Source organism: Apiospora marii (assembly GCF_038362585.1).
Source record: "Apiospora marii strain CBS 49790 chromosome Unknown utg000011l_segment0_segment0, whole genome shotgun sequence".
In the NCBI taxonomy this organism is placed as follows: domain Eukaryota; kingdom Fungi; phylum Ascomycota; class Sordariomycetes; order Amphisphaeriales; family Apiosporaceae; genus Apiospora; species Apiospora marii.
The window spans coordinates 2,999,178-3,010,686 of NW_027117382.1; the positions used below are offsets into that span (position 1 = coordinate 2,999,178).

An 11,509-nucleotide genomic window follows, 5' to 3' on the forward strand; every position below is an offset into this window, starting at 1 on the left:
TCACTTATCACATACTGCATTCAGCACGGAGCAGAGGAGGATTGCGCTTTTGGAGGTCATGGCAAATTTGGAGTTTCCGCGGTCGAGGATGTGATCTACCAACATGGGCAGCATGGGGTTTTCCAAAAAGTGAGGTTCCAGATTGCTAGATCGTCGAATGTCCTGTCAGATTTCGGTTTTGGCAATTCCCCAAAAAGCACCAGATATCCAGACTGCAGAGATAAGACTATCGACGATAATGCCCATCCCAATCCCCAACTCCCAAATCCCAACTCCAATCCCAAGCCCAAGCCATCCGTCGTCTCGGAAGAGTCATGCGCTTGCATCATCTACGGCTTCCAGTTTAACCCATTCTTTGAGCAGTCAGACGGACAATTGCATTTTTGCATTGCGCCCGGTGTCCACAACGGGCATGTCCACGCTGGAGTCAAAAGAGGGCATCGGGCATTTCGCCATTGGAAACTTGCTCACTTTGGGGACCCTGATATTACCTCAATGATTGCCATTGCCATACGAATGCAGTACGGCAGTAGCCTCAAGACCGGAGTTTTGGACTATTGCCGCCTATTGGCAATGGCATTGGTTCGTATGTAGTCGTAGTAAGGCGCACGCGGGCGGCGGCTGGCGAATGGTTGGCCGTCACGGCCGACGGGCAACGGGCGAAAGAGCAAGTCGCAGGGAAGAAAAATGCTGAATGCTGTAGCCTGCATCCACTTTGGCCAGTCCCGAGTGCCGCGGTCTCTCGCTCTTGGGGCTCTTGGGACGGCGCAGCCAATCACGGGGCGGCCAATTCTGATTGTAATCAGCTCATCGTACCACTTCTGACCTGATGTTTACATTTGGTCTGCAACACATATCTACCGCTTCGTCGCACGCAACTCCCCAGCATTTCTTTCGCTGGTCGGAAACACTTCTTGTTTTCTCCCCATGCGCTTACACCACTCCGTATGCGCCCTACTTTCCCCGGACTCCTGCGATCTCCTGCGGACAATCGCCCTCCACGAGCTGGGGCCCTCCTCCAATTCCTTCCGTAACGTGACCCTGCTGCACCCGAGTACGTGTACGGTACTGTACAACTCTAGCACTCTAACTCGGACACTTGCAGCTTGCCTGTCGTAGCAGTAATTCCCTAATTGAGGCTTGCTTGAGGGCCCCTCCCTGCCGTAACCTTCTCCTCCACCCAAGTAAAATAGCCGCAGGCCAATGTAAGTGGCATCCCGCCCGCCTACCGCGTGGCAGGTGCCCCCTTTCGGCCGCTGCCGCCTTTAAGCAAAATCAAGTAGTTGCACCCTGGATGTAGGAATAGCTTCCTACTAACTACTAGCTTCGAGACGAGACACCAACAACCACCAGGAAACCAAACGACAGGCGACCATTGCATAGCGATCTGTACGAGACTATGCAAAGGCCCGACTTCTCACCGTCCTTCTCATTCTGATCCGGCAAATACCGCCCCGGATAGTCGGTATCGTTCAGGGCACATGATCCCTTCTAGACGCCTTCTGCTCTGCTGAATCACATCTTCATCAAATCGGAACACGAACCCAATCTCGGTACGTACATAATGGGCAATTTGCCAAGATCTTATCAGATGGCCTTGCCCCCGGCCTTCCGCGGCCGTCCGGGAGGGCTCGCCCTCGGCAGAGTCCACCGGTGGTGGGTGGGATCCAGTGACTCAGCTCGAATTCGTATTCCCTTCCCAACACTTCATCCCGCAACCCGAGGCTGCACGAACTGGTGGATGGTTGACGAACAGCCTCTGGCCGTTGTCGGGTCCACGTAAGCTGTTCTTGACTAATCTAAATCTGCATCACCACTCGATCCCTCTCACCTTACGCTCCTTCTGTCTCACATACAACGCCAGCAGGCCTGGTCACTGGTAAGACTGGTAAGTCGGCTGCACGAAGGATTTCCAGGGGCTCGGGGCAGTAACGTGCTTTTTCACATGTCTCATCGCCACCTCGGCGGTCGACGAACCAAACAGTTTGCCCGCGACGATCACTTGCGAAGTACTTTCGGTACTCGAACGTTGCTTCTGCTTCTCGTTGACGCAGGGTCTCGAGATAAGTCTCAAGCGTATCATGCAGCCCAGCGGTAAGCTCTCCTCTCCTTGTTCTGTCTGGACCCTTAAGGGTTTGATCCTCCCTTGATGCCGTTAGATAAGATTGCCCACCAGCCAAATCTTGGAACCTTGGCCAGTTGGCCAGGGGGTGGGGATATTTGGTGGCAAAAAGCACGATGATCCCTTGGCCAGAGATTCTGGCCCAGGCCTACCTGGACTGGATGGAAACCTGGAAACCTACCAGTCTACCGCCATGTCGGAACAGGCGCTTATCCTCCTCGGATTTTTCGTTCTGGGCGAGTCGCCATCGATAGCCATTGGACTCCGATTTCCTCCATGCTGTATGGCAATTTCGTCTCGCCGTGTGACGAGCTGTGAATATTGACCAACGCAGGATACCCAATGGTCCTTAGCCTCTGGGTGTGATATCCCCACTTCATACATTTGCTACTTACAACTATTACTACCCCTTCACGGGCCCGGCCCTTTCTCTTTTTGTCGTTCCCACTACCAGAACGTTGCTGCGATGTTGCTGAAAGTTCAGTGTTCCTCCCTTGCCATGAATATTGGTCTCGAAAAGGGGACGTGTGAGGCCATCTCGCTCTCCTGCCAGCAATCGTATCCCCTCTCCTGCATATGCGGACGTCTAGACCGCGCTCGAGACTCTACTAGCCACGGCAAAGGGTGGAGATGAACAGCCATCCGAGCCCCATCTGGCTGCAGGCGCGCGGGACTCAGAGTGGTAGGTGTTGGCGTCGATGCTTAGTACAGTACTCCGTAGTCTCGCCTTCTCTATCCTCCGACCAGAATGCGAACTGCGGTACTGCGGGCAGATCATACCCACCGCACGCAAACATGAATCAGGTGCATGCAGAGAGCCTCCATACAGCGATCTCGTTGGGATCAAATTGGCCGATTGGTGGGCCTCACTGTTTGCCCTGCATACTATTCCTACCTACCTACGTACAGGTTACTGTCATTGGCCTCTTGACGGCTTTTCGGCTGCTTTTGATGTCCTTGCTTGGCCAGCATGTTGTTTGCGTCTGCATTGTCACATCGTCAAGTATTTCCAAGTTTTGGCCGTTTCGTTCCTCGGCCTACGGTGGGTCCTTTTCTGGCTGTCTTTGCCTAGGGGACTGTTATTACTGCAGCTACTGACGCAATGCTCGACAATAAACTGCTCTTCTGCATCATGCTGCCCTTCCTAACTATATCATGGTGCTTAAGCGTGATGGCTCTGCTTCCGGTGCACTTGCAGTCGGCCATCTGGCCTCACTGCCTGCGGCACGGGGTTATTACATAAGATTTACCTATACAAAGCCCACTTCATCTTGAGAATATCTCAATTGTTATATAGAAGACTTTCATATCAAGCTATGCTGCGTCCATCCATCCGAGATGCCGCTTCTCCATCTTTCGGAGACTTTAGACGGCGTAATCCACCCCTTTTCCATCTGGTCTCCCCTTCATGCTATGCTCTCGTAAGGCCGGCGACCAGCGAACCAATCACACCCTTCGTTTTGCCCACCGCTGCGGATATAGGTCTGACGTTGGAAGCCGTGTGTAAGCACTCGGCTCTATTACTACGCAATAGTAATAGTCGGGTCACATTGGATGCATTAAGGACGGGACGAACCTTGCTGACGTTACTCTGATGATGATAGCAGATTATGCCAGTCAGCACCCATACCTGCTTGCTACCATGTAGCATCTTGGATACTCTCCATTTCGCGCAGTACGCGGAAGGAGGGAAATCTAAGCGGCGCCATGAAGCCGCTCTTGCCAAGAGATATCTGGCCATAAAACATCTACCCCATCTACGAACGTAGTATAGTCCTCCTATAGACCCGGCATGTCTTGCATGTAGTGTAACGCCGGTACGGCACGTACGGCACGTACTGTTAGTTAGATATGTGTCCTGCAGAAGGGGCTGGACTGGTCTCCCAGATCCAGCCATCACAGTCTCCGCACATAGGTTGCAATATTGGAAATCGACCGCTTAGGCCAAGATCCCATCTGCGTGCGCTTTCACACATCACAGATCTCCAAGTTCGCGGCCGGGGGAATGAGGCGCCGGTGATGTTACCTCAGCGGACTCGCGGATGCGACATCCCGCTAAACACACGACTTTCAGATATGACCCAATACCTTCGGCTCCGGCTGACTTGCTCTCGCTTGAAAGATGCGGATGAAGTAATCAATATTCCAAGTGATATCCCCCGGATGCGGGCTTCGCCCCCACCTGTCCTGCCTCGGCTCAACTGACGGCGGTACTCGGGGACACTAGCGAGATATCCACGATTATCTCGCCTGCTAAGGGCTACCTACCTACCCCCCCAGATCTAATCAGCGAATGCCGCGTATGACGCCACATGTCTCAAAAGGGCAGCAATATCCTATGCGGCAGCGACAAGTAGCTAGTAGTTAGGAAAGAAGCAACCCCTTCCGCAGGAGGTTTGCGCCAAGCATGGGCAGCCTGCAGTGATTAGCTGATTCGTGCAGGAGACCCCTCGGCAAGGCTATCTATCTATAGCTAAGCTTGTTGCTGAAAATCAGCCGTTCGCCCGGATGTACTTACCCAATTCGTTGACTACTCCGATGCAGCCCGGGGATAGGTTAAGGTGCGAGAAGGCTTTCCCGAATTGTCCCTGAACCTCATGTCGAGACCCAAAAATACCAAAATTGGATCGAGCGGCTTTTTCATCTCATCATGGGCGTGTGTGATCTAGTATCCCCTATAGTGGCGGCGTAATTGTCACCATAGGCCGCCGCCAGGGGAGAAGCAATCATGTCTTAGTATCACGATGATTATGGGTATATCAGATCTCGATATCAATATTATATCAAGCAAAGGTGCCAGAGTGCTACAATGTCGAGAATCCGCAGGGCTGTTAGGCGCCGTGACCGAGACCTGGATACATACCGGGGTGCAATTTGCGCGCCATACGCGGCAACCGAGTATAAACATTAAAGAAGGGGGATGTGGTGTGCGAATGGAGGTTTCTCACAGGAATGTTTCAACGCTGTGCCTGGGAAGTCCTTCCTTGGCTTCGAAAGGACTTGCGCCAGGGGTCGAGGGGCTAGGGGTCGAGCCAGCCGAAATGTGGGTTTGAGGCGCCACAGCGAGACTCTACCACAGTCAAGATAGACCAGACAGATCAGCGGCCTGAAATCAAGACTGAAAATGCAAGCACTACCAGTACAAGTCGTGTGATATTAGTATTGTGCCTGTTGTTGTCTCTATGGGTTCTGATTTCAATGAATCTGTTGGGAGGGGACACTCACTACGATAATTGACCAGTAACCTCCAGCCAAATAAGCCTTTCCAAGGGAAAATCAAGCCTTGAACACGCTGTTAGACCTCATTGGAGCCCCAAGGGTTGTTGCCCCTGTATCCAAACTATCGATATTCAGGCCTGAAAGATTTGTAGCTGATCTTGGTGTTGTTTCAATATCATCGGCCACAGAAGTCTGCATCCAACATATGCTTGTGTGATGGCAAATTATTGCTAGATAGCTTAATCTAGGTAGGGTTCTAAAAGATCGACATTGCCTTTTGGTCATTCAGAGAGTAGACGTGAAGTATTCAGCACCCATTACCAGGGGTGCTCGCTTGCAGCCCCCTATGTCCCCTTGTCCACCACGGTCCCTTGTCTCCAACTCAAGCACCTCCTTCCTGTCCCTAGCGATCAGGGTTGAATTGGATAGGAGGGTTGCTTAGTTGCAACGGAGGGAGCTCACTGTTGGGAGAGACACAGCAGTTAGTTTTCTGTGAGCTGAAGTGGTCCTTTGGTCATACGTACTGATATCGTTGAAGTTCCAGTCGGCCAGATTGTAGATGCCGGGATTGACGATGTTGCCCAAAGAACGGCCCGAGCAGCCTGCATCTCTGTAGGGAGGTTAGCAGCGCATTAGCAGTCTTCACGATGCAATACGCGTTGTGAGCAACTTACTGCCAGATGGTGCACGTAGTTCCTTTGTCGGGGCCCAAGGAGGTGACCGCGTCGTTCCAGTTGCCCAGAAGGTTGTCTGTTGAAAAAAGGAAAAGGGGTCAGTATCCCATTGCCACTCTCCATCCGTCTTTCAAATCGGCTTCTCGGCAGAGGTTTAGAATTTGAAAATGCTCACAGCAACCACCAGTGTTCACTTCTAGGTTGGTACAGGCGCCCTTGAAGTCGCTATTGATGCAGATGTAGAGGTGGGTGATGGCCCCTGTCCCCACGTCCGGGGTGCCTGGGGCGTTGGGCACGGCCACGATGGCGGGCTCGTCGTCGCGGGGGATGGCCTTCGCGACGGCGGCGCCAGCTAGAGCGAGGATGGCAAGCGAGAACTGCATCTTGATATTGAGACAGAAAGCGAGGCGGGTGAAGTAGGCAGGGTAGTCGTAAAGGAGCTGGTCGATTGTGTTGCTTGAGAGCAGGCAGCCAAAAAAGAAAATCCAGACGGAGATCGTAGAGGCCTTTATATCCTGTATCATTAATGTGCTTACCGGGTCGTCTCTCTCACTTTTCTTTCTTTTCGATTCGTAGCAAGGCTCCCCGGCAGGAACAAAAGACGTCGTCTCTCTTTCACCGAGCCCATGTATTTCAACACTATAGAGGGATGACCTCCACAAGTTTCGAAGCTGGTGTATAACTCTGCATTCTGCTTATTCACTCATTTCTGCACGTTGGCATTCGAAAAACCAATATTGCAACATTCGACAACTGCCTATTGGATGCACCCAGCAACCCCGCAGGCATCTCATGATAGTATCCCCTATACAGTCAGGCCTTGGCAATAGGCTATGTATCTGGTGACAGAACTCAGCCAATCATCGAGACCGTTGTAAGTTTTAGTATGCACCGTCAATTCGCCGTCTCACGCCGCATATATGAATCGATCGTTCTGGCCGCTGTCAGAAACTCCTGTCCCACACACCTGTCAGACGCCATACGAGCTTGTCATACACACCTGTCAGCCACATCTGTCAGAGTCATGATTAGTAGTAATTTCTCTCCGGCTGTACCAACACACATTCGCATCGGTGTGGGGATTCAGACCAGTTCTCTTTGGCCAAGGCTCTGACCGACTCGATGCCCGCAATGTTTTGAGAGCCAGGAAGGAACGCTTTTCTTTTCAAGGGATGATGGCACAATAGTAAGCCTGTCATTTGGCGTGGGAGTATTGATTTCCAAGGAGAAAGTGGGAAATGATTACACATTGTGCTGTGAGTTCCACTGGCTGAAATGATAAACCTAGTAAGAGGCTATGACCAGGCCAGACTTAGACAATAGGAATGTAAATAGAGATAGACGTACAGGGGCCCGGCACGACGCGCCATCAAAATTCGATCATGCCGGAGCACCCACTGCCATGACGGAGCGGCACGGGCTGGGCTATCCCGAATGTAGTCACGTATGAAGGATCTCTTTTCCCACGGGTGTAAGAGATGTTGTTTACAGACAGTCTCGAGGTAAGACAATCCTGTAGCCTCGCACACATCCCCTGTGAGCATTGTTATGAGCCTGCCCGAGCCGGTCTAAATGACCCCTAGGAAGACATGATTTATATGCGTAATAGTTATGCATAGGCTATCTACAATATTGGTTGTCCCAAGCTGGTCCCCCCTCTAATACGGGGAACTCAGCTACGCAGATTTAAGGGATGTTCCCTCTCTAACTGATCTAATTATTTGGGCAACGCACCCGCACCCGTAAGCTCCTTCTCAGTCCACTCCCAGAGCTTCTCCGCAAGACTCTCATCCTTGGCCACGGCCGCCTCTTTGTCCGGGACCCCCACGGGCTCATAGTAGTTCCCCGAGACCACATCGGGGCTAGTAGCCGCCCACAAGTGATTCTTAACCCCCGCCGCCACCGGGACGCAGATAAGCGGCGCCAGCGGGGCCGTCACACGCACCAAGAGGCTCTCTTGCCTGAGCGACTCGGCCATGCCCGTGAGGACTCTGCCTGGGTGCACGGCCGCGACTCTCAGCTGAGGATACCGACGCCCGAGCTGCTTGGCGAGCCCGATGAGGGCGACCTTGCTCTGGCCGTACCGTTGGGTGTAGGACTGATTTCAGTGCGTGTGAGCAAAACCTTGAAAAGAAAGTGGACGCATCTAATCACCTACCATTTGGGCGCATGTGCCCTTCACCGCCTCAAACTGGATCCCGCCCTTGGGAGCCATGGCATGCCCCTCGCTCGACACCACCACGACCCGCACGTCCGACCGAGGCTCCTCCGCGGTGCGGACCAGCGTCGGGACCAACAGGCGCGCCAGCAGCGCGTGGCCGAGGTAGTTGATGCCAAAGTGGTTCTCGTAGCCCTCGGGCGTGGTCCCGGGGGCGACCCGGATGATGCCGGCGTTGAGGATCAAGATGTCCAACCTCTCCTCGCGGGCCAGGAAGTCGGCGGCGCACGCCTCCACGCTCGTGAAGGAACCGAGGTCCAGGTCGAGGAACCGGAACTCGGTGCGCGTCGTCGCGGCCGCCGCTGCGTCGCCCGCCTCGCGCTCCATCCCGCGGAGCAGCTCTTTCCGCTTGGCGGCGTCGTAATGGGGGAGGTCCGCCACGTAGATGCGGGCAGGCTTCCCGTAGCGGGCGAGCTGGACGGCGGTGGTCCTGCCGAGATCGCCGGCGGCGCCGGTGACCAGGATGACCTTCCCGGCCAGCGACGGGATGTCCCGCGCAGGATCGAACGTCGTCGCTCCCTTGTTGCCCGGGGCGTCATTGCGCGACCCGAAGAGGGTGACGCGCATCATCTCCACCAGCTGGGCCATCGTGATAGTGACGATGACGATAGTGTTGCCGACGCTGGAGCTGGAACAATGAAGGGATGCCTAGGACCTATCTAGGAGCCAAGTTTTCCCAAGACGGATTGGATTGGGAATAACCACAGGTAAGAGAACCGTCGGCTTCGCCCCCAAGCGCCATGGAGGGTTCCGAGCTATGGGCGGAGCCAAGTGGTCTGGACGCGAGTGGACGCTAAAAAGAGAATCACGCTAGACTCGAGGCAGTGCAGACTAGGTGATGTAGTAAGCACCTAGAAATGGCTGATTGTCCGTGTCCACGTTATCGCTGAATGAGAGGAAATAATATTTATGCTAAATGGATTTTCATGCAAGGGGGTTGAACACGGGAGCTTTTGCTGCCCTGTGACCAGGGGTAACAAGTAGCACTAGCAAACACAACAAGCAGATAATACCCATAGACTTGATGGTTTCATGAGCAAACATGAAGATACGGGTACCAAAAGCGTGCTGTGCAGGCAGGTGTTTGGTGCTGAACTTAAGACAGGGGTCTGGCTCAGGGACTTGCTTTCTCCACTTAAAGCCGCCGTCTTGGAACCCATCTGGCCCCAAATTTTGACATGCATGCCATTCGAATAAGCTGCTAATGAGAATCGTTATATAATACGAACTGTTATTGTGCCCATGCATCTCGAGTATTGCTCGCCATCTCTGCCATAGATCCCGTTACGAGCTACTTCCGAAGCCTTACGTGTACTGGCATACCATCCTTGGGGTGGACCAGTCCGGTTCCAACCCGATACAACCGTTGCCCATCCACAGTATGCGAAGGCGTTGCCTGGTCCCCCCTGAAGTCATGTTAGTTGATCCTCGTAATACAGCCACAGTAGTAATCTTTCCATCTCACTTGAGCACGGCGAAACTAATACTTACCTCAAGACGTCCCACTCCCTCCACGCCTCCCCAATCTCCAGCGTGCGCGCCGTCAGCACCAAAACGAGCCGGAGCTCCACGGACGCGAGCTCCATCCCGATGCAGTTCCGGGGCCCCTGGGAGAAGGGGAGCCACGTGTTCGGGGTGGAGGGATAGAGCGGATCGCCCTCGGCCACCGTCCAGCGTTCGGGGAGGAAGTCGTTCGGTCTCGGCCAGTACTTTGGGTGGCGTTGGATCAGAGGAGCCGACGCCCACAGCCCGAAGCCTTCCATAGGGTACTGGACCGTCGAGTCCGCGCCGGTCAGGTGATACCCAAGATACGATTTGCGTACGGTGGCGGCCAGGGGGTAGAGCCGCAGCGTCTCCTTGATGACACCTAGCGTGTACTGGAGCGAGTGGAGGAGGTGGGGCGAGGCGATCAAGACGGGAGCCGCCTGGGCCGGATCCGGACCCAGCACCGTGTCGTGCTCGGCTCGAAGTTTGTCAAGACAGTCGGGGTGGTCCTGCAACAGCTTGGTCATGAAGCACATGGTGGCAGCCGTAGTGTCATGGCCGGCCAAGAGGAAGACCTTTAGGTTGGAAATGAGCTGCTCTATAAACTCCTTAGTGGGCTCCTCTTTCGTTGTCCCGGCCGCAGCGCCGTCCGCGTCGACATGCTTGAGGGCGAGGTCTAGAACGGTGGCTTTTAGCAGACTGGCCTTGGAGTCGGAGAGCAGCTTCCTCTGTATCTGTGGGTAGAGGATGTCGCGCATCGCCTTGTTGTTGCAGGCTATCGCCCTATCGTGCCATGGCCAACGGCCTATCAACCTACCTTGCCCGACATTCTGGAACATGTCCATCAGGCGGATTTGATCAACCAAAATGCTCCTCAGATCCTTATCAGACTTTTCAGACTGCGATTGGAGTCGCATGTCCCTGGGAGAGGTGAGCGTGTGGCAGGTGAGGATAAAAATCTGCGATTGGCAACTCACAAGGCGGCTCGGCCGATGACATCAAACGTCAGATCTATGGCCCTTTCCTGCAACTGAAAGACAGGGCCCCAGCCATCCTCGCCTCGAGAAGCTCCTTGTTTCAGCCGTTCCACGAAAACTGAGACCTCCTCGACAATCTCGGGCACGAGCGTTGTCAGGTTCCGCTGGCTGAAGCCCGGGTTGAACCGGGAGTGCCAGGTCTTCCACAGGCAGTCCTCGTTCGTGAGTATGTCGAGGCCCGAAGTCAAGGGACCGAAGAAGGTCGTGACGATGTCCACCTTGGGCTCGCTCTTGGCGATGGTGAACTGCGAGACCGCCACCGGGTCTGTCACCATGGCCAGGGGCTCGCTGGCCGGCCAGATATCCAGGTAGACGACGGGCGGGGGGAATTCATGGCCCGGAAAATAGGTCTCGAGGTTCTCCACGAGCCAAGTATGGAAGGTGTCGATGTTGATGTCGGGGGGATGCGACTGGCTGAACTTGGCGAAGATGGGCAAGTGTCCGAAGAGGAACGAATGGGGTAACAATGGCTGTGCGTGGGTTATGTTAACTCCAGCTGCCACTTGTGTATTAACGAGAGTTTCGGATTTTACTTACCAGTCCTCGGGCTGTCAGTGACCTCACTGCCCTTCGATGTAGATAGCCTCGGTCCAGAAACCTCGCCAACATAGTCGCTAGGACGACCGCAACGCCCTTGAGGAAAAAGAGGGAGCATTGCGGTAGTCGCCATGTTTGCTTGCTTGCAAATCTCCTGTTGACTGTCTGGCGTGTGCAGAAGTGAGAAAAGCGCGTGTATGCAAATTTTGGCACGATC

General features: G+C 54.1%; 3 protein-coding genes across 3 annotated transcripts; all 3 read right to left on the bottom strand.

The window, feature by feature from the left end:
• Positions 1-5,779: 5,779 nt before the first annotated feature.
• Positions 5,780-6,398, bottom strand: PG985_014033 (uncharacterized protein; the record flags this gene model as incomplete). Its single annotated transcript, XM_066833799.1, has 4 exons — positions 5,780-5,802; positions 5,866-5,951; positions 6,016-6,091; positions 6,191-6,398. The coding sequence occupies 4 exons, from the start codon at positions 6,396-6,398 to the stop codon at positions 5,780-5,782; spliced, it is 393 nt and encodes a 130-aa protein (XP_066678539.1).
• Positions 6,399-7,732: 1,334 nt separating this feature from the next.
• Positions 7,733-8,821, bottom strand: PG985_014034 (dehydrogenase reductase SDR member 13; the record flags this gene model as incomplete). Its single annotated transcript, XM_066833800.1, has 2 exons — positions 7,733-8,113; positions 8,174-8,821. The coding sequence occupies 2 exons, from the start codon at positions 8,819-8,821 to the stop codon at positions 7,733-7,735; spliced, it is 1,029 nt and encodes a 342-aa protein (XP_066678540.1).
• Positions 8,822-9,524: 703 nt separating this feature from the next.
• Positions 9,525-11,425, bottom strand: PG985_014035 (uncharacterized protein; the record flags this gene model as incomplete). The annotated part of the gene is made up of 4 exons (XM_066833801.1): positions 9,525-9,639; positions 9,725-10,639; positions 10,696-11,251; positions 11,293-11,425. The coding sequence occupies 4 exons, from the start codon at positions 11,423-11,425 to the stop codon at positions 9,525-9,527; spliced, it is 1,719 nt and encodes a 572-aa protein (XP_066678541.1).
• Positions 11,426-11,509: the final 84 nt, after the last annotated feature.